Raw genomic sequence first — 25,641 nt, 5'->3', positions numbered from 1 at the left:
CCTTAGAGCCAGTTTTATCTAGTATTTCAAGAGGTGTAATGATTTGGGGGATGTCTGAGCTTCTTATTGTGACTCTGAATAATTGAGTCAGGAACCACAGAGGGGCAAGCTTAGATGTTTAGGCTGCTCTAGTGCTTCTTGACTAGGGGCAGAAGGTGCTGGTTGTGATGGAGCATTACAGGAACAGAGGCTTTCTCCGCAGCAGCCCAGCCCACCTGCAGTTCAGAGAGTGCCTGAGCAGCACTTGTCATCCAAACTCCTCGCGTTTTGTCTCTCTCGGCCAGGCCGTGGGGTTCCTGTGATCCAGAACCTTCACGCTATGTGCTCACCTGCCTGCGAGAGCCAGTTCAAAATGTGCATTTCCGACACCGAGTACAGAGGAACGCATTCCGAGGCCGACGAAGCCAGACCACAGGCTGGGGAAGGCTCAGTCTGCCTTGCAGTCCTGATTTAATCACAGTTTTCCCGCTTGCATGCCTAAGCACCAGTGTTTATGGGTTTGGTTTATGGCTTGGCTGGTTGGGCCCTTCCGCAATTCTAGCCGACCGCGCCGTGGCGGCGCGGCGGTGTTTGAGCCTCGGCGCGGCCCGTAGCGGGAAGCGCCGCTCTCGGGCTCGACATGGCGGCGGCCGGCGCGGGGGGCGGGCAGGCTCCGGGCCGCCCGGTGAGGTGAGAGCGGGCCGGGCGGGGCGGGGGCGCCGCGGGCTCCTCACCCAGCGCGGCCGGGCGGGCACCGCCAGCGCCGATCGGCGTGGCGGGGAGGCTGCTGAGGGACCCCAATGCCGGCACTGACCCTCCCTGGCCGGGCCGGCCCCGCAGCTGGAGCTCCAGCCGGGAACGCGCCCTTCCCCAGAGCGGCCATCCCGGTGTTAACATCTGGAAATTAATGCTGCCCTTCACCGGAGGTTAAGTCTGACGTATTTATGTATTAACTAAATAGGACTTTTTGTTTAAAAAAGAACTCTTGCGGAATTGCTGGAAAAAAAAAAAGTGGTAAACTGCAAGAATAAAGGTGAAGGAAAGTGGATTCACTGTTTTAGATAGATCTCACCTGGGCTTAACTACTGAACCAGCTTTGGGGTTTGGTTGTTTTTTCAACTCTCTTAGACGAGTTAAGGTTAAAACTACATTGAGAGCAGTGTTTCTTTACGTATAGGAAAGCTACTAGATAATTTGGTCTCTAAATGTTAGTGAGGCTCCAGGTTTTCCTTAAAATTATATTTGCAAAAGTTGACAAATAGTTAAAAGTGGGTGTCTACGTTCTGTTTGAGATCTAAATGTGATTTGTTGAGATCTGCAAGTCGGGTCTGAAATAAAAACGAAGCAGGACACCTTTTCTCCTTTTAATGCCTTTATCAACAGCAATCAGCTCAAGATTGGGAGCTCAACAGGTCTGCAGTCTCTGTCGACTCTCCCAGAGTGACTCATAGAAGGAGAATATGCCGAACTCTGTACACTAGGAACAGAGCTGGGGGTGTAATTGTCGTGGGAGCTTTCCGGGTGTGACTCAGATGTTAAGCCTCGTCTCTTCGCTCTCTCCGGGTCACGGTCCGAGAGGATTTTCTTGCTCAGGGTGAGGGGTAACGAAGTCCCCCAGCATCTCTTCAGGCCCAGCACTCCGCTCCTCACTAGGAGTGATCTAGACATCACTCTAATTTCCCAACTCTGTATTGGCTCGTTGTTTTGGGGGTCTTTTCAGTCCATTTGGAGTAGTAGCCTCTCATGGCATGCTGGTCTTGAGGCTATTTTGCGTGCTCCCCCTCTTACGTCTCGTCCCTTCTCCTCACTGTCTGGGGAGGTCCCCGCTCTTCACTGTCTCGGGAGAAGAGCCGTCAAGGTAACCCCACCCGGGGCGTTTACTGATACAAAAAAGAACTATTAACGACAACGACTTGTAATTATCATAACAAACAGGTAGCACTTCAGCAGCATCAGCAGGTCTGACTAGTTTTTGTAACCTTTTTCTCACAAAAAAAAAAAAGGCAGATTTTTTGGTTATAACAGTGTCCAACCTGAAACCTTAAAGCCATTAGTTTAAAACAAACACAGGAGCGCTACCCCCTCCCCAGGACTTTGAACACTCCCTGTGTAAACAAGGTGTTGACAGAAATTACTAGCAAATAGGTGTGTTTTAGACAACAAATCAGTTACTGATATTTCTCTTTAAAATTGAATTGCTGTTGTCTTTCTATTTGGTAATAGCTGTGTCATGGGATACTTTAATCATGAAAATGCACCTTTTCCTCTTCACAAAAAGTCGACCATGTATTTTGGTTAAAAAATGCTAATGTTTAATAGTGTGGTTTAGGAGTGCACATTTTTGCTAATTGGGTAGAAGGTGGAGTCGGGAAGAAGAGATTGCATTCACAGACTGAGCTGTCATTTTGCAAATCCTTTTTCACTACTTGTGCCCAATTAGATTTTGTGTCTCTGCAGTAGGAACAGACACGTTGCCCCATTTGTTCCCCTACCCCAGCACCTCGCAGCGGAGGGGCAGAGCAGTTTCATATTTCTGTGCTGTGCTGGCAGCAAAACTCCACACGAGCTGAGGCAGTGAGAGTTGTGTTCTGTCAGAGTGGCTTGCTGCCTGCCTAGAGGGGAGTTTGCTGCTGTTAATGATCTCACAGAAAACAATTCCGTGATTGCAGCAAAATTTTAATCCGGGTGTGAGGCAGGAGCTTTGCTGTTTGCTCGTATGCAAAGGGCTCATTCCTGCTGCCTGCTGGGGCTGCTGTCCAACTGAACGTTCATAGGGTTAGCCCCTCGACTTGGAGGGGTTCCAGAAAGGAATCCAGATTAAAAGGATGGGATGGCATATGTTCTTCAGAGTAGCAGTAGTTGCATGCTGGTGCTGTGGGTTGAAAGGAGATGGGAAGTAGTTTCTCTGCATTCGTGGTTTGAACTAGAGAGAGCAGGAGGCAAGGGGAGGGCATGTGTAGCAGCTGAAATAAATGGTTCAAGTTGTCCCCAAAATGAATGTTGATTGTAGTACAAGAAACAGTGAGATGCAGTCAGTGCTCTGAAACCTAAATCTGGAATATGAAAGCCAACTCACGTTTGTGTTATCTGTATAATAGTGAAACGAAAGGGTGAGAGGAACAGAAAGTAAAGGAAGAGATATTGTGAGATGTTAAGCATCCAGGCAACTCAGAATTAAGTCAATATCTGTAAAACACTACTAATAATGAATACTGTGAAAAAGCACAGTTGACATCCAAAGAACTTTTAACTTATCATAACTTCATATAATAGCAATTTGCTTTAAATATATGGTGTGTATTATTCTTCTTCAGGTAAACAGATTTTTAATGCATAGTTCTTCCAAGTAATATCTGCATTGTTGTTTGGTATATAGCATAATTTGAAAATATGTGTTACCAAATAAGTAATTTAAACAATAGGATTTCTTCGGCCTAGTTTTTCTCTGCAGCAGTTACTGAAGCTGATTTTACACTGTGTGTCAGTCTTTGAATCTGCCAAAACTTAGGGGCAAATCAGTCGATTCACTTCATCATTTGTTGTTCGCTGGTTTAAAAAAAAAGAATTTAAAAATCAAAAGAGAATAAAGTCTAAATTTTGCATTTGAGTCAAGGTGTCTTTTAACACTTCCCCCACCAATATAAATAAAAGCAGTAAGCTATAACCTAGCACTGAGTGTTCTTGGCACACTGTTTGCACTGTCATACCAGTCGCTTTTCAGAAATCTCTCTAAGATGGGCAATTAGTTAATTGCTTAAAAAATTATGGAGGCTACATGTGTCTTTTTGTGTTTTGGAAGCTCTGCCCATAACATTAGAAAATGCCCCTTAAAAATACTTCTGTCTGTTTGTAACTATATTAAAAAGAAAATCACATCAGTTAAATGGATCTGAGTAGGAGGTGCTTTTGTTCTAAATATAATATTTATCCTGATCAACTTGTTTGTTTTCTTGTTTTTGGAGGGGGGGGAAAACTGACTTGAAGGGGTGCAAATGAAGGCTTTGATTTTACATTACGAGAAATCTCTGAAAATCACACCAAATCAGTTTTTATATCTCTGTGTCCACTCTCCTTTTGTGAAATTGAGATAATAATATCTTTTTTACTCTGGGTTAAGCTCATTAACTGAGTGGGAAGTTCTTTTTGTGAATCATATACTTACTTCACTGCTAAAAGGAAGTCTTGCAAAGCATGCTGAAAAGATTTAATAGAAAATGAGAACTTATCAAATGTAATGGTGAAATAAAATAGTGTTTTAAAATAATTATGAAATGTTCTAGAAGCAAGTGGCTATCATAGAAGGGTTTTGGATATCCACAGATATCTAATAGAGATACCTATCGATGACTTTTATGGAAAACAGGCCAGGATTGTTTTCCTCTCATTCAAGTTATGAAATAAGGTTTATGCAGGACCCATTTTATATTGGTTTTCACACTTAATTGGTCTTTTTAATGTGTTCTTTTTACTCTAGATATTAAACTTGTTCATATTTATGTTCTGTAGGCTTATAAGGAATTATTTGGCACTAAAACTTTTCTTAATTCTCTTCCAGGGCTTCAAGGGTTCTGGACCACTGTTACTGAAATGATATTACAGAAGGCAGCAGTTGCATTGTGTTTGTTGGATGAAACCCGAATATTTACTGTCGGTCAAGTGGGTGAAAGCCCTCCCTGCCGTTTACATGTGTAGGTCACTGCGGTACTGTGTTAGTCACTGTCTCTATGCAGCAATGACAAGGCTAGAAGAGGCAAACAGAGAAGTGAACATGCACTCATCAGTCAGATACCTTGGCTATCTTGCCAGAATCAACCTGCTGGTTGCCATTTGCATGGGCCTTTATGTCAGGTGGGAAAAAACTGCAGATGCACTGATTTTGGTAATATTTATTCTGGGGCTCTTTGTTCTTGGAATTGCCAGCATACTGTACTACTATTTTTCAATGGAAACAGCAAGTTTGAGTCTCTCCAATCTTTGGTTTGGTTTTTTGCTTGGCCTTCTCTGTTTTCTCAATAATTCTGCCTTCAAAATGGATGTGAAAGAAGAAGCTACAAAATATTTGCTTCTCTCTGCCATTGTTTTAAGGATATTATGTGCTTTAGTTGAAAGGATTTGCGGTTGTGTCCATCATCGACCAACTCTGCTGACAACGGTTGAGTTTCTGGAGCTAGTTGGATTTGCAATTGCCAGCACAACTATGCTGGTAGAAAAATCTCTAAGTATTATTCTGTTGGTCTTGGCTTTGGCCATGTTGATTATTGACTTACGTATGAAGTCTTTTTTGGCGATTCCAAATTTGGCAATTTTTGGAGCCATTGCATCCCTACTCTTTTTTCCATCACTGCAGATCCCCACAAACCCTTTTGCCTTGGCGTGTTTCTTCAGCTGCCTCATTTCAGATCCCCTCCTCGACGTTTACTTCAGTGGACTTTCGGTTACTGAGCGATGGAAGCCATACCTGTACCGTGGTAAAATTTGCAGGCGGCTTTCTGTCATCTCAGTTGGAGTCATTGAACTAATCTTTTTCATTCTTGCAGCCTTTAAACTACGTGATTTGGACCTCTGGTATTTTGTGATACCTGGTTTTTCTATTTTTGGAATTTTCTGGATGATCTGTCATGTGATTTTTTTTATAACTCTTTGGGGATTTCACACAAAACTCAATGACTGCCACAAGGTGTATTATACTCACCGAGCAGAAAACAACAGCCTGGACAGAGTCATGGCATCTAAAGGAATGCGTCACTTCTGTTTGATCTCAGAGCAGCTGGTATTTTTCAGCCTTGTTGCAACTGCTGTTTTGGGAGCGGTCTCTTGGCAGGTAAATAATAATCTCTTTATCTTGATCTCCTCTTGACAATAATCCTGAGAATTGCTGGATCCTTAAAATTCCTAAAATCTGATGGTATGCTGCGGGTTAAGTTGGAATGCGTGGTTTCACGGTCCTGGGCTTTGCACTTAACACTTTAAGCTTCCTGGTCTGTGACCTGTTCGAGCAAGTGCAACTTACCAGCTTCCTTATGTTGGCAGCATGGGAAAAGGTAAGTGCTTTCAGGGCAAAAGAGGTGAGCAAAGTATTTTGCATTTACCTACATCAGAAATTGTTTTGCTTTTGAATTCATTGTGCCATAAAATTTGTTTTCAGAATAAATCATTAATTAAACCCTAGTAATGCTCACTAATTCTAGGGCTTTTGTTGCGGACTATTTTAATTAGATTGAAATGTATTAAATAGTGTAATTTTCCATAATTTTGGTTTGCTTTTAATCAATTACATGGAATCAGAGATCAGCTGATAAACTGATAAATCATTGGTATAGCATGAGCTTTAAGTGTCTCACCATCAAATCTGATTATACACCCCAGGATAAGGTATCTGGAAGACCAGTCATTAAAATCACACAGTGGCCTTTGACTTTTCTTTCCATTTATGAGTTAAGGATGTTGTCTTTTCTTTAGCAGAAAGCATACATTTCTTTCAAAATGTTTCTTCAGTGCCCAAGTTAAGACACATGGTGTGTTGTCATAGTTGCAACAGGGCATTTCTTTTTCAAGTTGATACAAACCACAATAACAAATTTGTGTCCATTCACCTCTTATATAAATTACAAACATATAATAATGTATATAAAATATGCTTTTACAGTAGATCAGGTTTACAGACATGTGTTTCTACTTTTTCCAGAGCAGTTTCCTGCCCACTCCTTTGGAATTTCTAATCCTGCAGATTTTGTCAGATTAAATAACTTTGTGGATGAATGGTATTTAAGAAATTAGTGGAAGATTAAATTAACAGTTTCTTTGTAACTATGTTGGGTTTGGGGTTTTGTTTTTTGTATGAAGAGCATGAGAGGTTAACAGACGAGTCTCCAAGGAACACTGGGTGGTTTTGCCTTTTTTTGAAAGATTATCAGCACTCATAGCTGTGGTTGGACTTGCAGAATGGACAGAAGGAAACAGAACCAAAAAATCGATTCAGTGCAAAAGTTCAGGGGAATCAAGTTGGCAAGAAGTGGGTTGTAGCCAGGTAGGTAGGAATAGTTCCTCATATGCTGCTGAGCTCTGGGGCTGTGTATCATGGCATGCCATGTGTGGTGCCCCATGATTGAAGAGGCTCAGGAGGAAGCTGGACAAAATTCACAGGGGTCAGTGTACTATTTGGAAACCACGTCTGGCTCAGGGAGTTGTTAAGCCACTAGTGGTTAAAGTATTCAGGAAACATGTTTTTTCTGTCCTTACATCTCTCCTAGGCATGAATTTGGCCTCTTTGGAGACCAGACATTCTTCTGGATGGGCCTTTGGTGCAGATTAATACAGCCATTCATACATTCTTATCTTAAGGAAATTTTTTTATACTTTACATTTACATTTTTAACATATTTTTCCTTAGAGTTTCTTAGGAATGCCAAGTATTCCTTGGTCTTCAGTTCCTGAAAACGTGTTTGCTCTTCTAAAGATTATTTAAAACATTTCTTGCATATGTAAGATGTAAGAATTTTCAGTCTTTGCAACATTAGTTTGGGATTTCTGTAGCTATTTCAGTATGTGTGAATTATATTTGAAATCTGTTGAAAGTGACCTGAAAGATGAATCATTTTTTGTTTATACCTTTCCTCACTACTGAAAGCTTGTTTAATGATAGTGCATTTGATAAAAGAGGTGGCTTAAAATTACTTGTGGTCTGCCATTTGACCTCCTATGAATAGAATTGCTAAAAATCTGAGCCTTGGAAAGGTTCTTCCTAACAGTCAGCTATAAATAATTAGCAGTAGCTTATAAAAAGAGCTCAGTTATAGCCAGAAATGGAGTAGTGGGAAGAGGGGGGTTCCCTTTCATGGAAAATGTTTTGCAGGCACATTATATATGCCCTCTTAACATTTCTAGTAACTGTAATATCTGTGCTTCGTACGAATCTCATGTGTATGAAAAGTCAAGACCTAAAGCACCAGTTGTCTGTTAATTGGTGTCTAGAAGTATCCTATTTTATTAAAATTGCCAGAAAGATATCAAATCTCCTTTTGTGGAAAGGTTTTTAAAGTAAGTTGAATTAACTTGCTGTAGCAGGGACAGTGGTTTTCTTACTGATGCAGAGCTGTTGAGGCTAAAAGTCCTGTCAGTCAATGACCTTCCTTGAAGGGGAGCATTGCCTTTGTGATAAGGGTTTAAAGTCTCTGTTCATGGTACTTGGGTATGTGCTTGGGAAGAACTGTAAAAATAATGTGTTAAAGTTGGGTGCATTAAAAAATGGGGCGTGTTTCAGCTGGGACATGGTCTGCTTCTGAGAATAATCCTTGTTAGAGCTGCAGAGGAAAGATGTCTTGTGTTGTTGGTAAAAATGTACGGACATTTTCTTTGCAGAATCTGCAGGAAACGGTCAGCACCTGCCTTTATATTTGTGTGAGTAATTTCGGTCAGATCAATAGACTCTTTAGTGCCAACTTAATTCAGCAATTAATCATGTGCCCGGTCGTAATTAGGCCCTTGGATTGGACAAGATCCAGAAGAAGTCATGCAAATGACTCAGATATTACTTCTTCAAGAATCCAATAAAATGATGAAAATTTTGCAGATGAAGAGCTTTTAATTTTCAGACAAAGATCTTGGAAAGGTTTGGTGCACTGTTTTTCTCAAAAACTTAAAATCAAATTTTGTTAAATGCTCTATGCCAAGGTATCTACAGGTTTTCTTACTGACTGGCTAAAGAGAATTATTATTCCTGGAAGGCTTGTATTTAGTATTACCAGGAGAAAGATTAACTATGTTAGAGCCACTAAAGTAATGGAATGAAGTACATTATTCAGTACATTATTCTTGGTTTTAGGGAATTTTATGAGTTAGTAAAATAATAGTATTCCTTACATGCTTGAATACTCATACTTAAATGGACTGTACCATTTCACTTGAATTATTTATAGGAGACAAAATAAGTTTACTGTATGTATGAGTACTTTCCTCTTTGGGGGAGAGCTAATGATTTTGTAGTTTCTATTCTGGTGTGGTTGCACATATATATAGTAACATCTATATTTACTTATACATACTTTTATTAACATCACAGGTTGAATAACTTGAATGCAAATCATATCCAGTCTTTCTCCTTCTCTTTACCCCTGCTTTTCTTCCTGGCTTGTATTTTTAATCCAATCCTCCTCAGGCTTTTCTTGTTTGGAACTATTTTTTGTTGTTTCTGTTACTCCCCCCAGAGACTCTGCTGCATCCTCTGGCCTCTTTCCGTGTTTTGTCAAATGTGCATGCCATTCCTAACTTTTTTCATCTGTCTGTCTGCTCAAGTTTAGTTCCCCCCTTTCTTTTCATCACTGAGAGTTTTTCCTCTTCTTGCTGATTTGCCTTCAATACTTGTGCTTTGCTGTTATTATACTGTCCTGTTGAGTTTCTTTTCTAATACCTTTATTCCCTCTTTTTCTACTATTCCATCAGCTCTTAAGCCCTAAGTGCTCCTAAGTGAGCAGTTGCTCACTGCTCACCATTTCTTCTCAAACTCACCCTCTATCATGTGTACTTTTGCTGCCTTCCTCTCTCCAGTGTGTGCTCAGCCCTCCTTGGCTCTCTTCCTCTCCAGTCCCATCCCGAGGGCTACCTCAGGTTGCCTGCTGAAATCCACAGTGGCAGCACACCTTGCTGCTGTCACCACCACTTCAAGAGCTCCTCAGTCCTGAAGGGGATCTCTGGTGACAAGTATTCATTGTGAGTCTGAAGAGTCTATTATGTGTTTAGCGTGCTGTCAAAATTTCATTAGTTTCAGGATTCACATTTTTGTATTTAAAAACATCAGAGTTTTTAGCTTGCTTTTAAACTGATAACTGCACGTGGTTTTGCTGGAACAAATGCATGTAGATAAAAGCACAGGCTTTCCCATGGCTAGAACAGGAGTCAGGGATGGGAAACACAGCACATTAAATCTATCTGCCAGTGATTGTGACAACTGTTTTCTGCAAACTCTTTCCTAGATTTTCCCACTGCTCTTCTCATAGTCAGAAGTAAAGGATTATTTATTGATCTCCATAGACTCTCTGTTCGGTAACTTGTTATAAGACTGTTTCCTCTGGTAGCTGATGTCCTTTGTAGCTTTACAAATTTTGTCTTTAAGCTTTTTTCTACCTGTAATATAGATCTTATCCTCATTTGAAATAAGCTATTCATTGAATCTTAGCATGTTACCTTTTTTCTCCTCAGCCTTCTCTGTCATAGAGGGTGTTCTTTTATTATACTTTGTTTGTTTGGGGAGTTTTGTGTATCTTTGTGTGTCTGTGTATAAAAACAGGTAAATATTCAGCTTGGATAATGGAAAGCAGGACAGTATTTTTGCTTGGAAATGCACAAAGGCATCTTTCTCAAAGTAAGCTTTCTCAGTTACTGGTCTGTTAGATATAATCCCAGACACCCTGCTGTGTGAGCAGTGGGTTGGACCAGATAATTTCCTGAGGCTCCTTCCAACCCCAACCATTCAGTGATCCTGTGACCATCTTAGTTGACATATGTTTAGTGTTTCATTTTTGTTTTAAACAGAAGGGCTCTTCTATAGGTCTTTGTAATTGGCTTCCAATTTAAACTAACATTTTATGCATTTTGGGGTTTTTTCTTCAGTCACACATCCATAATTAAGTACAGTTCCAGAGTTATTCTGCTTCAAACAGTGGTTATTCTTTGGGATGGAAATTGTCCTATCCATGAATATAAAATGACATCTTGCTGTAAAATACCTCTAAATTCTTCTGGTTCTAACAGTTACACATAAAAAGAAACAGTGCTCAAAAAAAGAGAAAGTGGAAAGACACTACCACTAGTGAAATCTCACCACTCTTTTATTATTGTCTGTCATTCCATCATCAGAGGCAAGGAGTAGATTTTTTTCTTTTACCTTTTCTGTGTTATTTGAAATGAGACTTAATTGTTAATTCCTTTAGAACAAGACAGACAAAGGCAAAAAAAAAACCAAAAAAACCCTGAAGATTAAGAGATAAAATGATTTCTCATGGGTTTTTTCAGTAGGATTGCCTAGATGGTCCCTGTCTTCTGTTTGCTTTTTGAGCAGTCTGTCTGGAATCAATGAGCACTTGGAGTTCAGGGACGTACTGCAGGTTCACATTGCTAGTGCAATTGAAAACAATGAAAATGGGTTGAACACATGAAAGAACAAAATCCCTTTCTGGCTCTGCCTGTGCATCCATGGCCATCTGCTCCATTAAGGACCAGTCACCAAATCTTTGGGATTTAATAAAGCACTGACAGTTTCCATCTGGAATTCTAGCTGTTTATCTTAAGGGAGGAACCTGTCTTCAGTTTTACTGCAATAACTAAATCAGATATTTTTTGCTATTTGAAGTTCTTCTTGTTTAGGTATTTTTAAATGTTACTAGTCATTTTTTGCTGTGCTGTATTTATATATATATAGTAGGATTTTATTATCCTATTATAGATTTGTTCTAATCATCATTAGGCACTTTTACATTTGTGAAATATTTCTTCTAAATCAAAACTGTTGAAAAAGTGCTGACAGCAATTGCCAGCATCTTTACATTAGATGGATGTCTACAAATGTAAAATATCCAACATTTTCCTATTCCGTAGTATAAGATAAGATGGCCACTAAAAGACAACACAGTTGAAACCTCAGATGAATCAACTCAGCTTGATTTGATTCATAACATTATAGAGCTTATTTCCCATTCCTGTTGTAATATTTGGTACAAACTCAAAGCAGGATACAGAGCAAGATGGATCACCGAGATGATCCTTAGTGCTTCTGTGTGACACCCTTATTTCACAAGTACTTGAGAATTTTCTTTGCCAGTATTTTCATATTAGTAAGAGCATTTTCAATATTTAAGTATTTTTTAGGAGCTAAACTCAGTCAGAGTGAGTTTTTGTGATAATTTCAATTTGTGTTGTGGCAGAATGCTGTGGGTTTAATTAGTTGCATATGTTTAGGGGATTGGGGAAATGCAGGGAGTATTTAGAATGAGAGGGTATTGTTGTAATTGGACTACAATAAAATTAATATAAAGTAATATTATAATAGTTTATTAATTATTTAATAGTTATTGTTTAGTAATATAGTTCATAATAATATAATAGTTATTATTTAATAATAGTTTAATAATTATTTAGGACATTATGATTGCTCTTGTTTTTATTTTGTAATATGTTCACTGTTATCAAAACACTAATGCAATATAGGAGTAGTTTGCTTTAGTAAAGTCCAAGAAAATATATTTATATGTGGTGTAAAAGCTGAACTTGTCACAAAAATACTTCCCTTTTTTTTTGCATTACCCTTCTGGAATTTACAGTTGAAAAACTGAGTCTCCAAGACTTGAAATTAATTTAGCTAGAAAACTCAGCTTTTTCAACAAAGTCTTATACTTCATAAGGTTTCTACAGAAAGAAAATATAGCCAGAGCTTTATAAGTTTTTGTTGCTGCCACTTTTCAGAGTGTGTTGGGAAAACAGAGCAACAAAAAGGAACAATTGCTGCTGATACATTTGAAACAGAAATTATATTTCCTTAGTTAAAGGATTTTTTTTCTCTGGATTAACAACAAAACAAATTGAGGTGTTACCATAATACAGTGTTTTAAGCTTTCCTGTCTTCTGGTGATTTCAGGTAATTTATGCTATCAGTTGATAATGCTGTCAGTTAGTTATTATTGAATATCAGATTCTGGTGTTTAATTGCTGTCATTTCAAGGAATTTCAAGGAAACATAGGTGAGATCCTTCCATCAGAAGTGTGATAGGACACTTTTTAAAACCAGGACAGGTTTTTCTTAGTGCATTAGATGGGTAAAGCTCTTCTTTCAGGCTAAGTAATTGTATTTAAAAGCTGAATGTAGTTGAGCTCGTGCCATGTACCAACAAGATCTGGGTTGGTTTAGGTGTCATTTTTTCAGTATAATATAATTTCCAAATTATTAATAGTGTCGACTTTGTGTTAAGTTGAACTACCAGTGCCCATCAAGTCACTGAGTCTTACACAGTAAGGCAATATCCAGATTAAAAAAAAATAACAACATTAATATTGTAGATTAGTACAAAAAGCACAAATAAAACACAGAGGGGGTCAGAGACCACAGAATTCTTCTCAAGACAGAAATCTCTAGCTATGAATTTACTTCCTTTGCCACAAAGCAAACGTAAATATTTAGCAAATGCACCATGGATATTAAAGTTCTTGTTTAATTATATATTATAATACTGTTTCTATCTATCCTAAAAAATTTAATACCTGATTAAACCCATTCCCATCATGCCTAAATAACTAAAATGAATCCTTCTCTGTTCTGCCTCTCAGAAATATCTGGCATTTCAGAAGTCCATTTTTATTTTACTAGTACTATTGATTGAGATGTAACTGTTGAAACGTCTTGTTTGATTGTTTTTTACAGAAATCAGCTATGTATTAGTAAGTGTAATATTTTCCAAAGCTGCTTTTTTCCTTTGAAGCAGGAAAGCTTCATATGGGGTATTAGCTTTGTGAATGCTATGAAGTCCTGTAGAGGATGTTCCTTTACTCATGTGGTATTTATGTAACTGACAAAGAATTGTCTTTTTAACTGAAATAATCACAAATTATCTCAGAATTCATCTCTTGTGTGATACATAGTATTCCATAAGTTAAATGTATATTTATGATAGAATGGCTTAGGTTGGAAAAGACTCTTCAATCATCACACCCAGCCATGAACCCAGCACTGTCAAGTCCACCACTAAACCACCTCCCAAAGTGTCACATATACACATCTTTTAAATACCTCCAGGGATGGATGCAATAAACCAGTGTGCTGTCATCTGATGCTAGATACATAATATCTGTGCTGTATCTCACTGATTAAGGCTGACCCTGCAGATGCTTACAGATCTTCTTATTTTATGCACATAATTAGTTTTATGGAATTTGATTTTCTTGCCTCAGTTGGTAAACTAAGATATGATCACAGTTTTTACAGCTAAATACTGTGCTATCAGTGTTTTAAATGCATTCCTTTCAAAAGAGTGATCCTTGCTTACCAGCCACCTTCTCCCCAAGCTTTTCATTTGTCTTTACAGTAATTCACCATGTAATACATGGAAAAATAAATATACATTACCAGTAAGACTTTGCATGTTTCAGGGCCCAATTATGTGGGATCAAGCAAAGGGATTTTCATACAATACCTAAATCTCTTCATTTTCTTTTTAGCCAACCAATGGGATCTTCATGAGTGTATTTCTGATTGTTCTGCCTTTGGAGTCCATGGCTCATGGGCTTTTCCATGAGCTGGGAAACTGCTTGGGAGGAACGTGTGTTGGGTATGCTATTGTGATTCCCACCAACTTTTGCAGGTATGGATACTGTCCATTCCAGCTTCACAGTGTGAATGTATTGTTTGCTCATGGAGGCAATGCAGTGCTGTTGCTTGGATTTTCAGCAATGAAATACAAATTCAAATAATAGGCAGATTTTCTATTGCTCCTCTTTCTCACCCTGGAATGAGTAACTCCACCTTTCTGTCTAGGTAATTTGCTTTTAGAAAGCTGATGAATACAGAGCAGCTGTGCACAGGCAGATTTCTCAGCCCATATCTCACGCAAAGGAGGACTGGGGCATTTGACTGAGACCAGGTATCTTACATGAGGAGATTGAATAAACCAAACAGATCAGTTCAAAATAATTTTGAATTCAATTAAATGAGGTAGTGTCTACATTTAAAGTTCATTATAATTAGATTTTCAGATGAACTACATGTCATGTATTGGTGTGGAGAATTTGAAGCTGGTTTTTGTTCCAACATAAATGTTACCATATGAGAAATGAATTACTGTAAAGGCATTACACTATTATTATTTGCATGTTTGTGTGTTTTTCTTAGAAGCTTTAAATTTGCAAATGCTGCTTTTGCCATAAAATTAAAATCAGTGTGTGCACATTTTTTTGTAAGTGATAAACAAGAGCTATATAAATTATCTCTTCAAGTCACAAGAGAAATATAGTAAGTTGATATGAGAGACTTCAAAATAGAACTGCCCAATTTATGAAAACTTCACAGCTTCAGTGTGTGTAATGGATTTAGTGGATAAGGAAGAACTTAACATCAAAAAACCAAAGATAGTATGCTAATCTTAAATAACTGTATCTTAAATATTGTAAAAAACACATTTTCTGAGCTTCTGATTTACAGTCTTTCAGCTGTGCACCCTGAAAAAAATCCTTGTCAATTATTGTTACAGATTTGAAAAACAGATTTTCAAAATTTACATTACAATAAAAATAAATCAATTTTGTTTCCATGGTAACAATTTAATTCTTTCATTGCATTATATTATTCTGACACAGGCAGTTCCCTCTAATTTTGAGCAAATGAGATACTCTTGAGCAACTGTTTAGAACCTGACAGAATTAAACTTCCTTATTAACAAAGCTTGACTGTTTCAGTGATGAACTCAGTCTTCACTTGCTGAGACAAATAGTAATGATGAGCTATTCAATGTAGCTGTACCAGTGGAATAATAATTTTCATAAAAGCCCTAGACAGGTGAGAAGGTGCAAAACTTAATTACCTAGACCAATAAGGAGACTAGGTAGCTTTACTCATTGGCTTGCAAACAAAATACATGAAGAATACACACATATATACATATATAGGGAAACAACCATAATGTCATGTTTTGTATTAGTAGAGTAAATAAAGACTTATCTCAATATTTTCACTCCCAAAACCTCTCCATGTCTGTAACTGAGCATAAATGAGGCCAATTTTGCCCAGCTGTCAGTCATGTTCCTTATCATTCCCTTATTACATCAGCTGAAGAGTGATGAATGCTTTTCTCTTTCTGAAAATATATTCTGAAAAGCACTCCCCTAACTGGGTGTATTGCAAGACCAAATTTCCTGGTATTATGATTAATGAATAGCTGTGTAGACCTAAAAAAAAGTGTATTTTTTTGATATTTTAGATACTGTATATATTTGGGGTTATTTATTATATATTTATATATGTTTTATATAAAATATAGATAATGATACAAATAAAATTAATTTTGGAATCCAGGGACTCTTTTATTTTTCTTATATATAGAATTACTGTATTTGTGTGAGTTCCATGTTTCAGAGTATCTGAGCAAAGTGTGTATGTGGATTTCTCTTTCATGCATTATTGGAAACTAGTTTGCATTATGGTTTGTGCAGATTAGCACTCGTTTTCTCTGCATTTCTTCCCAGCTGTTCATGAAAAAGTGCCTGTGTGAAGGCAGTGCTCCTCAGTGGGACTTCATTAAATTTTTGGAGCCTCCCTTCTTCCTATCACAGCTTCCTTCTCTCCCTCTGTCTCTCAGTTGCAGGAATAGCATAGGGTTGAGTAAGACTATGCTTGGAATTGAAGTGTAACAGAAGGGAGATAGTGGTCCCTCACTCAAATGCAGTCATTTGAGTTGTTTATGAACTGTAAATTTGAAGTAAATTTGAATTTAGAACAGTGCTACCTCATAGCAGACAGAATATGCACAGGGGAAAATAGCAGCAGCTACTAGAAGTCCACTTAGCCTAAAATAATTTTCAGCCATAATCATTAGCTGTTTTTCTCTTTAGTCCTGATGGCCAACCAACTCTTCTTCCACCTGACCATGTCCAAGAGTTAAATCTGAGGTCTACTGGCATGCTTAATGCCATCCAAAGATTTTTTGCTTATCACATGATTGAGGCATATGGTTGTGACTACTCTACAAGCGGGCTGACCTTCGATACCCTTCACTCCAAGATCAAGTCTTTCCTTGAACTTCGCACTGCAGATGGACCCAGACACGATACCTACATCCTGTATTACAGTGGTCACTCACATGGCACTGGTGAATGGGCTCTGGCAGGTAAGTGAGCTGGGGATTTTTTTTTTTTTTTTTTTTTTAATTGTTTTGGTTATTGATAACCTTTCCAAGTCAATTCATTAATTCTGTAAAAAATCATACTGTATTGCAAAACTTTGAAGTTTTGAATGTACTTACTACCGGCTTGTTCAGAATGGCAAAGAACCATCAGTCTTTGGAGAACAGTTTTATACAACTTCCTGCAGGGAGGAAAGAAAGGAAAAGGTTGTAGTATTACAGAGCATGACTGTTAAGAGATTCAGAGGCTACAAGAAATTGAGAAAACAAGCCAAGTTGCAGGCTGACTACCTCTGCTAGTGGAGAGAATGGAGAAATGCAGAAGCCCCTTCGGGATGCAGGTAAGTTATTGTTAAGAGGTAGCTCTTTCCTTCCCTTGCATTGTGTGGCAGTCAGGTATGTTACTTCATTAACTTTGTCATTTTAGTATTTACTGACCTTGATAAAAATCCTTTTACAGCAAACTAATCTTCCACTTATTCTCAAAATTGTCTAATGGTGTTGACTCCAAATATTTTCTTTCAAGTTTAAACACAGTTTCATATTCCCCTGATTTTCCTCGCACATGATTTTTGTATTCAACAAGTTAACTTTAAAGATTGCTTTTTTCCATGCATGGAATTAAAAGTGGAAATTACACACTCCTGCTCTAAAGACAGATTTTTCCCAGTATTTTGAGGAATATTTGTTCACTGTAACAAACAAGCATAATCTTTTCTCATTCCTTGGGCATGACAGAAGGAATTACAGAGTGTTCTGTGACACTGTCAGTTGACTGTCATGAAGGACTGCATTTATGTCTTTAAGATGTGCTTTGCTTTTTTTTTGTAAAAGAATCAGTAAAAGAAACAGGAGGCAGATACACAATTCACACTACAAAAGCAGGTCTTCAAACATATAACAAACCTTGTATCATAAAAACAGGTATGATTTGCTGACACTGTGGACTTTGGGAGTGATTGTGGGCATAGTGTAGCCTCAAGATTGTAAACCTCTATTTAAAGTGCCAGTTTAATGCCTTGTCATATGCTTGGCATAGACTTCACTGTTTCCCCCTTTCTTGGCCCATTTGTTTGGTAAACTTAATGAAGTTATCAAATCATTGCAAGTTTAGCCTTGCTCTGCTGCTGTAGGGAACTGAGGTCACTGTGTGCAGAACAGTAATCTCATAGTAAATACATTTAAAATTTGTAACTTTTTTCTTCCTGGGATAGAATTAATTCTCTTGGACAGCACTTTGCCTGTGAGCTCCAGGCTCTTTGTCAGCAGTGTCTCTCCAGGTGCATGTGCCCTTCAGTAGGGCGTGCCCTTCATTGTGTGCTCAGGCTGAGGTGGGTGTTCAGGCACAAGTCAGTTTCCATCTGGAGGCTCTGTACCTGTTCTGGTGCAGCTCCATCCATGAACCTTTAGACCTGCTGAAAAACAGTGTGTATTTTCTCCCAAGGGCTTTACCTGTATTTTCAGAGATTTTAAAAAGCCACAGCTTTTACTGTGACCTTAGTGCAAGTGATGAGCTACAGTGTATGTAGGGTGGCCAAATTACTTCTCTGAGAAGGGGGTTGTTTGTCCACAAGAGCAGCTGCCACTCTGTGCGATTGCTGAGTGTGTCCACACCTTGTGTGGAGCAGACTATCAGCAAAACTCCACCTCCCACCTGTGCTCCAGCCAGCAGCGTAGATAAAGTCAGCTTTCTTGCATGTGTAGAGCCAAATGTTGCTGCAAAAATTGGACAGCTTTCACCCCAAACCTGGCTTACTACATCTAGGCACCCTGGAGTGTGACTGGGGCTTCAGGTCCCTCTGTAGCATGTAGGTAGCTGTAACCTAAATTGATATCTAGCCTTTAGGAGAAAGGCCAAGGTAACTGTTTAAACTCTGAGTGCTGAAAGATACAGTGTGTAAATACAGTGGTGTTCAACTTCCTCACAAAGCTCCTTTTTAGTTGTCTGTCCAAACACATCTTCAGCTTCTACATGGATACACATATAGTCACATAAAGGAGAACAGGCAGCTGTCATAGGTCTTGCACACTTGTTTTGTGATTAATTTTAGTTTAATTGTGGAGTGTAATTGATCCTCCTTCCAGATATCACTGCTCCTGCATGGAACTTGAAAGTATAAACTGAAAATATAAAGGCTGAAATTGTGCCCCATGTATTGGACACGGGCGTTTTGTGACAGATGGAGCCTTGGCCATCAGTTCCAGTAATGTGTGCTTTCCTCTGACCTGTAAAGAGGATGAAAAGAGATGGCAACAATGAAAAAAAACCCATTCATCTGATTAAAAAAGTAGTTTCTCACTGCTGGCTTATGCCATGGTACAGCACAGTAGTAGCAGTGTAGTCTTTGCTTTGTAATGACATATTGCAAAAGAGGCTTACTGAATTAATTAATTCAGTACTGATGTTTCTCTGTTGTTGGAAGCTGAGATACAGCACTGTGGTGTAAAAAAGAAACTGTTAACTAGCCATGCATGAAGCATGAGCAGTCAAATGACCTGGGGGGTCATGTTGTCTGAGTGAAGGCAAAGGCATGAGCTGGGCTAATAAAGCTTTGTCTCTGTTCCTGAAACTGTTGGCGTACCTGTTGTCCTGCTAAACCTGCCAGGGAGCCAGAGGTGGCCAGACACCTGCATTTCTTGCACAGCTTGGTGCCAAAACCTTGTGCTGGGTGACAAGCCCATGTGTTTGAGGCCATAGGGTCGGAAGCCAAGCATGTGTTTGCTTGATCTGTGAAGGATGAGATGGTTTTCTTTGGATGATTCTATCCAGTTCTGTTTTGAAATCACATGCACTCCTACACTGCTACACTTTTAATAAAGTTTATTTATAAGCCTTTAAAATGTGAACAAATAAAGAAAATTTTACAGATAATTCACACAGAAGGTGTACCTAGAAAAAGAAAACTACTTCTGTATAAGTTTCTGCTGTAAATAACTACAGCAATTTGAGGATCATGTACCAAGACAAGTCATTTCTTTTTGTTTGCATCCTAGAGATTTTCTTTGGTACTAAATTTTCCAGTTTTTCATTTTCTTGGAGAAAGGTGCAGCCCTGGAATTTTGCTTTTACTTTAACTACAATAGCATGCACAACACTTTAATTCTGAGATATTAATTTGAAGCACTTTTTTGTCACCCCTTACAGGTAGAATTGTAAGTGCTGAAATACGCAGCTAACAACATTTTAAACACTGCTTCATCATAGTCACTAGTGAAAAATCACTCTGGAATTAAAATTCAGTTATTTTAAATACCTTTCTCCTTTTTCTTAATTTTTTTAAGTTGATATTTTGAAACTTCAATATTTTGTTGTAAACCTGTATCATAGCTTCAACTAGCCAGAACTGAGGCATACCAGTTCTTTACTTTAGTATCACTGGGGAGACAATGGAGAGTTGTTTGCAAGATGTTGTCCTCAGGTACCTGAGTAAGTAAGCAGTCTGCCTTTCAAAGCTACACAGATCCTGCAGCATTCAGTACATTTAAGCAGAAGGACTTCCCACTATAGATAACATTTCAGGTTTAATTACAATCTCCTCTTTCAAAGTGCTGTTGGAACAGGAGCTAGAAAAAACACGAGAAGTTGGACACTAGTTGCAAGGGTCTTCTGACCTGACAGGAAAAGAATATTGTGGAAAAATTCCAATGAGATTTTTGTTTCATTGAGTTGTAAATCGATACCTGTTTTCTTGAAGCTCTGAAAACAGCTATCTCTAGAGAGAATCTCTTCATTCCTGGTCATGTGAATTTTTGTGCTTGCTTTGGTTCCCACCATTTGAAAATGTATTTTCCTCTAAATTCATCTCTTAGACGAGTCTTTTTTTAATATTCATAAAAACATTCTAAGAAAAGAGTCCTATTCCTGTTCCTAAAATTATTAAGATTTAATACAAAAGAAACTTTATTTCAGATTTTTTCAGTTTATCTGTATTTTCCAGATTTCATCAATTGCCTATAATTTCTTTCATTCTGTAAAGGAATTCCTTTTTTGTTATTGTTGGTGGGTTTTCTTTCTAATCAAGGGTAAGTTAATGGCTTTATTTGCCAGAGCAAGTCAGTTAATACCTCTATGGAGATATGCAGCATTTACAGACAGAAAGGATGAATTGAAAACATCTGTTATATCTGTCCAGATTGTTCAAGTAAGGGATTCTTAGAACCAGTCAAAACAGTTAAAGTTCTGCAGAAGTCTCTGTTTCTTCATCCTGATACTAAATCTTTTTTGTCCTTGTGGCAGGGGGTGATGCTTTACGACTGGACACGCTGTTGGAGTGGTGGAGAGAAAAGAACGGCACTTTTTGTTCTCGACTGATCATTGTTTTAGACTGTGAGAATTCTCAGCCTTGGGTTAAAGAAGTAAGAAAAGTAAATGACCAGTATGTTGCTGTGCAAGGAGCAGAAATGGCCAGAGTTGTAGACATCGAGGAAGCAGACCCTCCACAGCTCGGTGACTTCACCAGGCAATGGGTTGAGTACAACTGTAACCCTGACAGCAACATCAGCTGGTCTGAGAAGGGCCGCACGGTGAGAGCCATCTACGGGGTCTCAAAGCACTGGAGCGACTACACTCTGCATTTGCCAACGGGAAGTGATGTTGCCAAACACTGGATGATGTACTTCCCACGCATCACCTATCCATTAGTACATTTGGCAAACTGGTTTTGTGGTCTCAATCTGTTCTGGGTCTGTAAAGCTTGCTTTAGGTGCTTAAAAAGATTGAAAATGAGTTGGTTTCTTCCCACAGTGCTGGATACAGGACAGGGCTTCAAACTCGTCAAATCCTAATCAGCAACCAAAGAGAAAATGAAGTGAGAGCTTTGTGAACTTTCTCACTGTACCATATTTAAAACTTTTTCTATTACTATTTTTCTCTGAAAACGTCTGCTCTACTCACTTTATTCAGCTTTTTGAGCAGCTACAGTATATGCAACAGTTAGAAATTGCAATCTTAAACAGAAGAGGGTAGAACTATGATATTTTAAATTTGTTACATGTACATTTGTAAGAGACTTATTTAATACGACCATGCATTTTGGAGACAGGTCCCATGTTCATATGTCTTACTTAAGGCAGCCTTTGTTTAGAGACACCCGTTTGATGGACAGGAGCTCCTGTGAATGTTACACGATGCTGATCTGTCATTTATGTTCACTATACAGTTTAAATACAGGAAAGAAACCAACCTACTACCCTAATCAATTTATGTGTGCTTGAAATTATGTGGTGGGATCACTGAGCCAAAAAAACCCCAGAATATATAGCTACTGTATATAAGTAGCTACCAAAAAGCTTTAGTTTTATTTGCTTTTACATCTTGTGCCCTGCCTCAGTTGTCTACTGCCACCAGTGGAAACTTGCCATGGAAAACAAGGAAATCAGACAACCCTCTAATGCTCTGATACTTCTCAGACAGTTTTGAAGTGTGTTTTGAAGTGAGTTTTAAAACTATTCAGTGTTACTTTCAACATAAAATATCTTGCTGGTGATCTTTGAGCATACATTGCCAGAAGTTAATTTATATATGGAATAAAAACTGCAGTGAACATTTTTCCCTCACCTGCTAAGTATTCTCAATTTTCCAGGCTCTTACTAGTTTGTATTGTGAAAAGCTAATCTGAAGAAAACAAAGCAAAACAAAACCCAAGAAATATAACAAAGAAAATAATCCTTAGATAAAAAATGGGAATATGAGTGTTGCCTTGCTTCCATGTTTATCTGAAGTCCTTGTTGTGGCTAAGATCTTGATTCTGTGAAGTTCTGAGTACAGAGTTGGACCAGTGAATTCATTATCTATTAAAACCACAAGCAAAGTTTGTTTGAATGGGTTATTCCCTTAGGAGAAAAGGGAATCCTCAGTATTCCTTAAGTCTTTTCTCCCACCCACAAGGTCCTGATTTTAATCCTTCCAGAGCTGGATGGGACTCTAGAAATCCTTTCCTTCAGTCATAAAAGCTGCCTAGCTTTTTTATGTCAATTTTTCAAGTACAGAAAATTAGGGGTGAAACAAGTAAGTGGCTAAGACAGTATAATTTGTGGTCATTTCTTTGCATATGTGTGTGCAATTCAGTAGACATACAGTTCACTTTTTTCTGTTTCCATCAGTATTTTAATAAAAGTGTTAGAGAGCAGCTGATATTTGTCTAAAATATAACTTATTAATTTTTTTTAATTTAAATACATGCAAATAATATGTAGCTCAATAAGTCTTTGCCATCATTGCTTTTTCTAATGCCATTTGAGCTTTTTAGCCAGCCAAGTTAGAGAATCTGCTAACACTCATACTCATCAGTAGCTCCTGAAATAAATAAGGAGAGCTACAACAGCCAAAGCAATTTTTACCCACCAGATTCAAAATGGTGATTTTCTCAGATCTAAAAGTGGCAGCCACTAAGTTTCTTCATTAGTATGTATTACACAATGTTGTTTAGCCAAGGCACTGCCTCCCACTCCGCTTTCCCTTTCTCCATCCCCTTCCATAGTGTGAGAAGGGGATAAAGAAATAAGAGATTAATCCTATGAAGACTAAATGCCTTTGAGTCTTCTCTGAATAAATGCTGTGATTGCAGCTCTGTCAGGGAATCAAGAGGTGGCAGTTGTCAGTAAGGACAGAGGGTTCTCACACCACCTGACTTCACGTATCCAACTTAAGGTCCTAATGTGGGAGACAGAGGTAGGAGTCATCTCATTTAAATTCAGATGTTCAAAAACCAAATACCTGAATCCATGCTAGTGACCTGAAGTGCTCCACTGCTCATTAGCAAGGAGAAGTAAATATTTCCAGAGGAAGACTGGTTTAGTCTCTATTCTAGGATGACTTTTGAGGGCATTGCATTTTTTTTCTTTTGTTTTGCTTTCCTGTGCCAAAGGTCAAGCAGACAAATCCCTTACATCTCTTGAATAACCTTAGAGCACCCCTAAGCTATCCTCTGGAGCCTGAGCTGGGTACCTAAGCTCCTTGTTCAAGCACATAAAGTGGATACTTGAAGTTGGGTTGAACAAGGATCTGTCAGGTTGCAGAAAAGCAGTGCTGCCTTCTGCAGATGTCACTGTCTTCCATTCCTGGTCATCAGCTCTTGAGTATAGATGCATAAAGACTCCTTTACATTTGGTTTGTGAAATCACCATTGTTTTGACTTCTCTTTCAGTAGAAGTTCGCCTGATTGCATCATAAACTGTTAGAGCTTGAGCCTTTGAAATTTTAGTAAAGTCCCCATAAATACCTCATAGCAACCCTGTGAACATTTTGAACATTTGAAGTCAAGAAGTTAGTCCTTTCTGTTCTGGAAAAGCTTTAAATATCAATCATAACACTTGCCACTAATTATAATTGACAGATCTTAATGGGTAAGATTCTACCTGCTACTGTTACATTTTTATGGACATCATCTGTATCTTTCTTTTTGTACATGAAAGGGAACAAGAAAAGTGTGGGATTCCTGACCTCTCCTGAATCTGTGAACAGGAATCTGCTGTGTAGTGCAGTGGTGGACTTAGCTCTGGGCAGAATAAATGGAACAGTTTGTCCTGCTGTTTTGCCTCTGGATATTAAATGGTTTCCAGCTTACTTACCAAAGTTAGATTTTTCTCCTAGGATAGACTGGGTGTTATTTAGCTGTTTGCTGAAAGGCACATAAAGACCTGAAAAAGAGAGCAAAAATACTATTTGCAAAACTAATCATGTGTTTGCAGATTTGTTTCTATTTTCTCAATTATAGACCTCTGGTTTTCTAAATTTGGGGTAGTTCTAACATGAGCTAAGGTGTTCCTACTTCTGATTTTGTTACTGCAAAGGCATGGTGAAAATGCTAACTTTAAAAGAAATGTTTACAGCTGTTCCTATTATGAGGCCTTTTTGGACAGAGACTGTCATGTGTTTCAAAACACTATCAAACCAGGGCTATGGATGATGAGGAATTCAACTTCATCAGTTCTTCACTTCTGCACTGACTTCTATCAAAGCATCCTACAGTGACCCACATTCCCAGGTGCAATTTTTCTCCAGCTCCTGGTGCTTATGCCTCTCCACAGGTCTCTGCCCAGCCTTGGGCATGTGCCTGAGGGATGAGCACTGGGAGCTCCTGTGATCTAAGTGAGGAGTTACCCTTCTGCTATTCCTGTCTGAAAGACAGGGCCTGAAGGAAATTTAAATCTAATTCCAAAGAATGTTGCATATGCTATCAGTTATGTACATGTTGTTTAGTGGTAACGTGTACAGATTTCTGGGTAGAGAGAAACATTTTTGCAAGGTTTGTCTCTGTACTGTATATTCAGACATTTTGCTATAAAGTTTGTTATAAACTTGTGTCACAGCATGATTTTATGTTGACTTTGTTTCATTTACCTCCTGTATAGTACCAGCCTTGCTAAAACATGCAAATGCACTGAGTCCTACAAAGGGGTTCAAATTGCATATTCACAGTGGTGTTTTTCTCTGAACAAGTATTGGGGGGGGAAAAAAGCCATTATTCTTCATTTTTGCACTACTAGAGCGATGTACTTGCAGTTCCTTATGCTTTGTATGCCTTGTAGTTGTTGTCCAGTCTTCAGTTCAAGTTTTTCCCAAAATAATTTTGTATATTTTGTAAAAGCATAGTTAATGCTTTGCTAGCAGTAAAACACCTCTGTTGCCAGCAGTAGACAACAAAATCAGATTAATTTTCTTGTTTATAAATACCTTTTGTGAGAGGATTTTTACTGAATATACGGTTTTTAGATGTGTAAATAGATTTTTTGAGTGTATTTGTGATACTGCTTAAATATATTTTGCTGTTTTGGATGCTCATTTCAA

The 25,641-nt window shown here is 38.4% G+C and overlaps 1 protein-coding gene across 2 annotated transcripts; it reads left to right on the top strand.

Moving 5' to 3' along the window:
* The first annotated feature begins 598 nt into the window (after positions 1–598).
* Positions 599–25,641, top strand: TMEM168 (transmembrane protein 168). Of its 2 annotated transcripts, none has more exons than XM_071423663.1 (5): positions 599–669; positions 4,535–5,800; positions 14,179–14,321; positions 16,564–16,838; positions 21,091–25,641. In XM_071423663.1, the coding sequence occupies exons 2-5, from the start codon at positions 4,607–4,609 to the stop codon at positions 21,636–21,638; spliced, it is 2,160 nt and encodes a 719-aa protein (XP_071279764.1). In that variant the 5' UTR covers positions 599–669; positions 4,535–4,606; the 3' UTR covers positions 21,639–25,641. The 2 variants fall into 2 exon arrangements, with proteins under 2 accessions (XP_071279764.1, XP_071279766.1); XM_071423665.1 differs by lacking the exon at positions 599–669 and adding an exon at positions 708–905.

This window comes from Agelaius tricolor, unplaced genomic scaffold (assembly GCF_023055355.1).
Source record: "Agelaius tricolor isolate 1412-34295 unplaced genomic scaffold, bAgeTri1.0.p SCAF_3, whole genome shotgun sequence".
Lineage (NCBI taxonomy): Eukaryota > Metazoa > Chordata > Aves > Passeriformes > Icteridae > Agelaius > Agelaius tricolor.
Note: the sequence above shows the minus strand (reverse complement) of the source record. Positions and strands in the feature narration are given on the sequence as shown.

Bases quoted from the DNA above. Each gene is read 5' to 3' on its own strand.
- TMEM168 (XM_071423663.1), top strand. From the start codon at position 4,607: ATGAAACCCGAATATTTACTGTCGGTCAAGTGGGTGAAAGCCCTCCCT. The intron at 14,322-16,563 runs GTATGGATACTG...TTTTCTCTTTAG, and splicing joins ATTCCCACCAACTTTTGCAG to TCCTGATGGCCAACCAACTC. The intron at 16,839-21,090 runs GTAAGTGAGCTG...TCCTTGTGGCAG, and splicing joins TGGTGAATGGGCTCTGGCAG to GGGGTGATGCTTTACGACTG.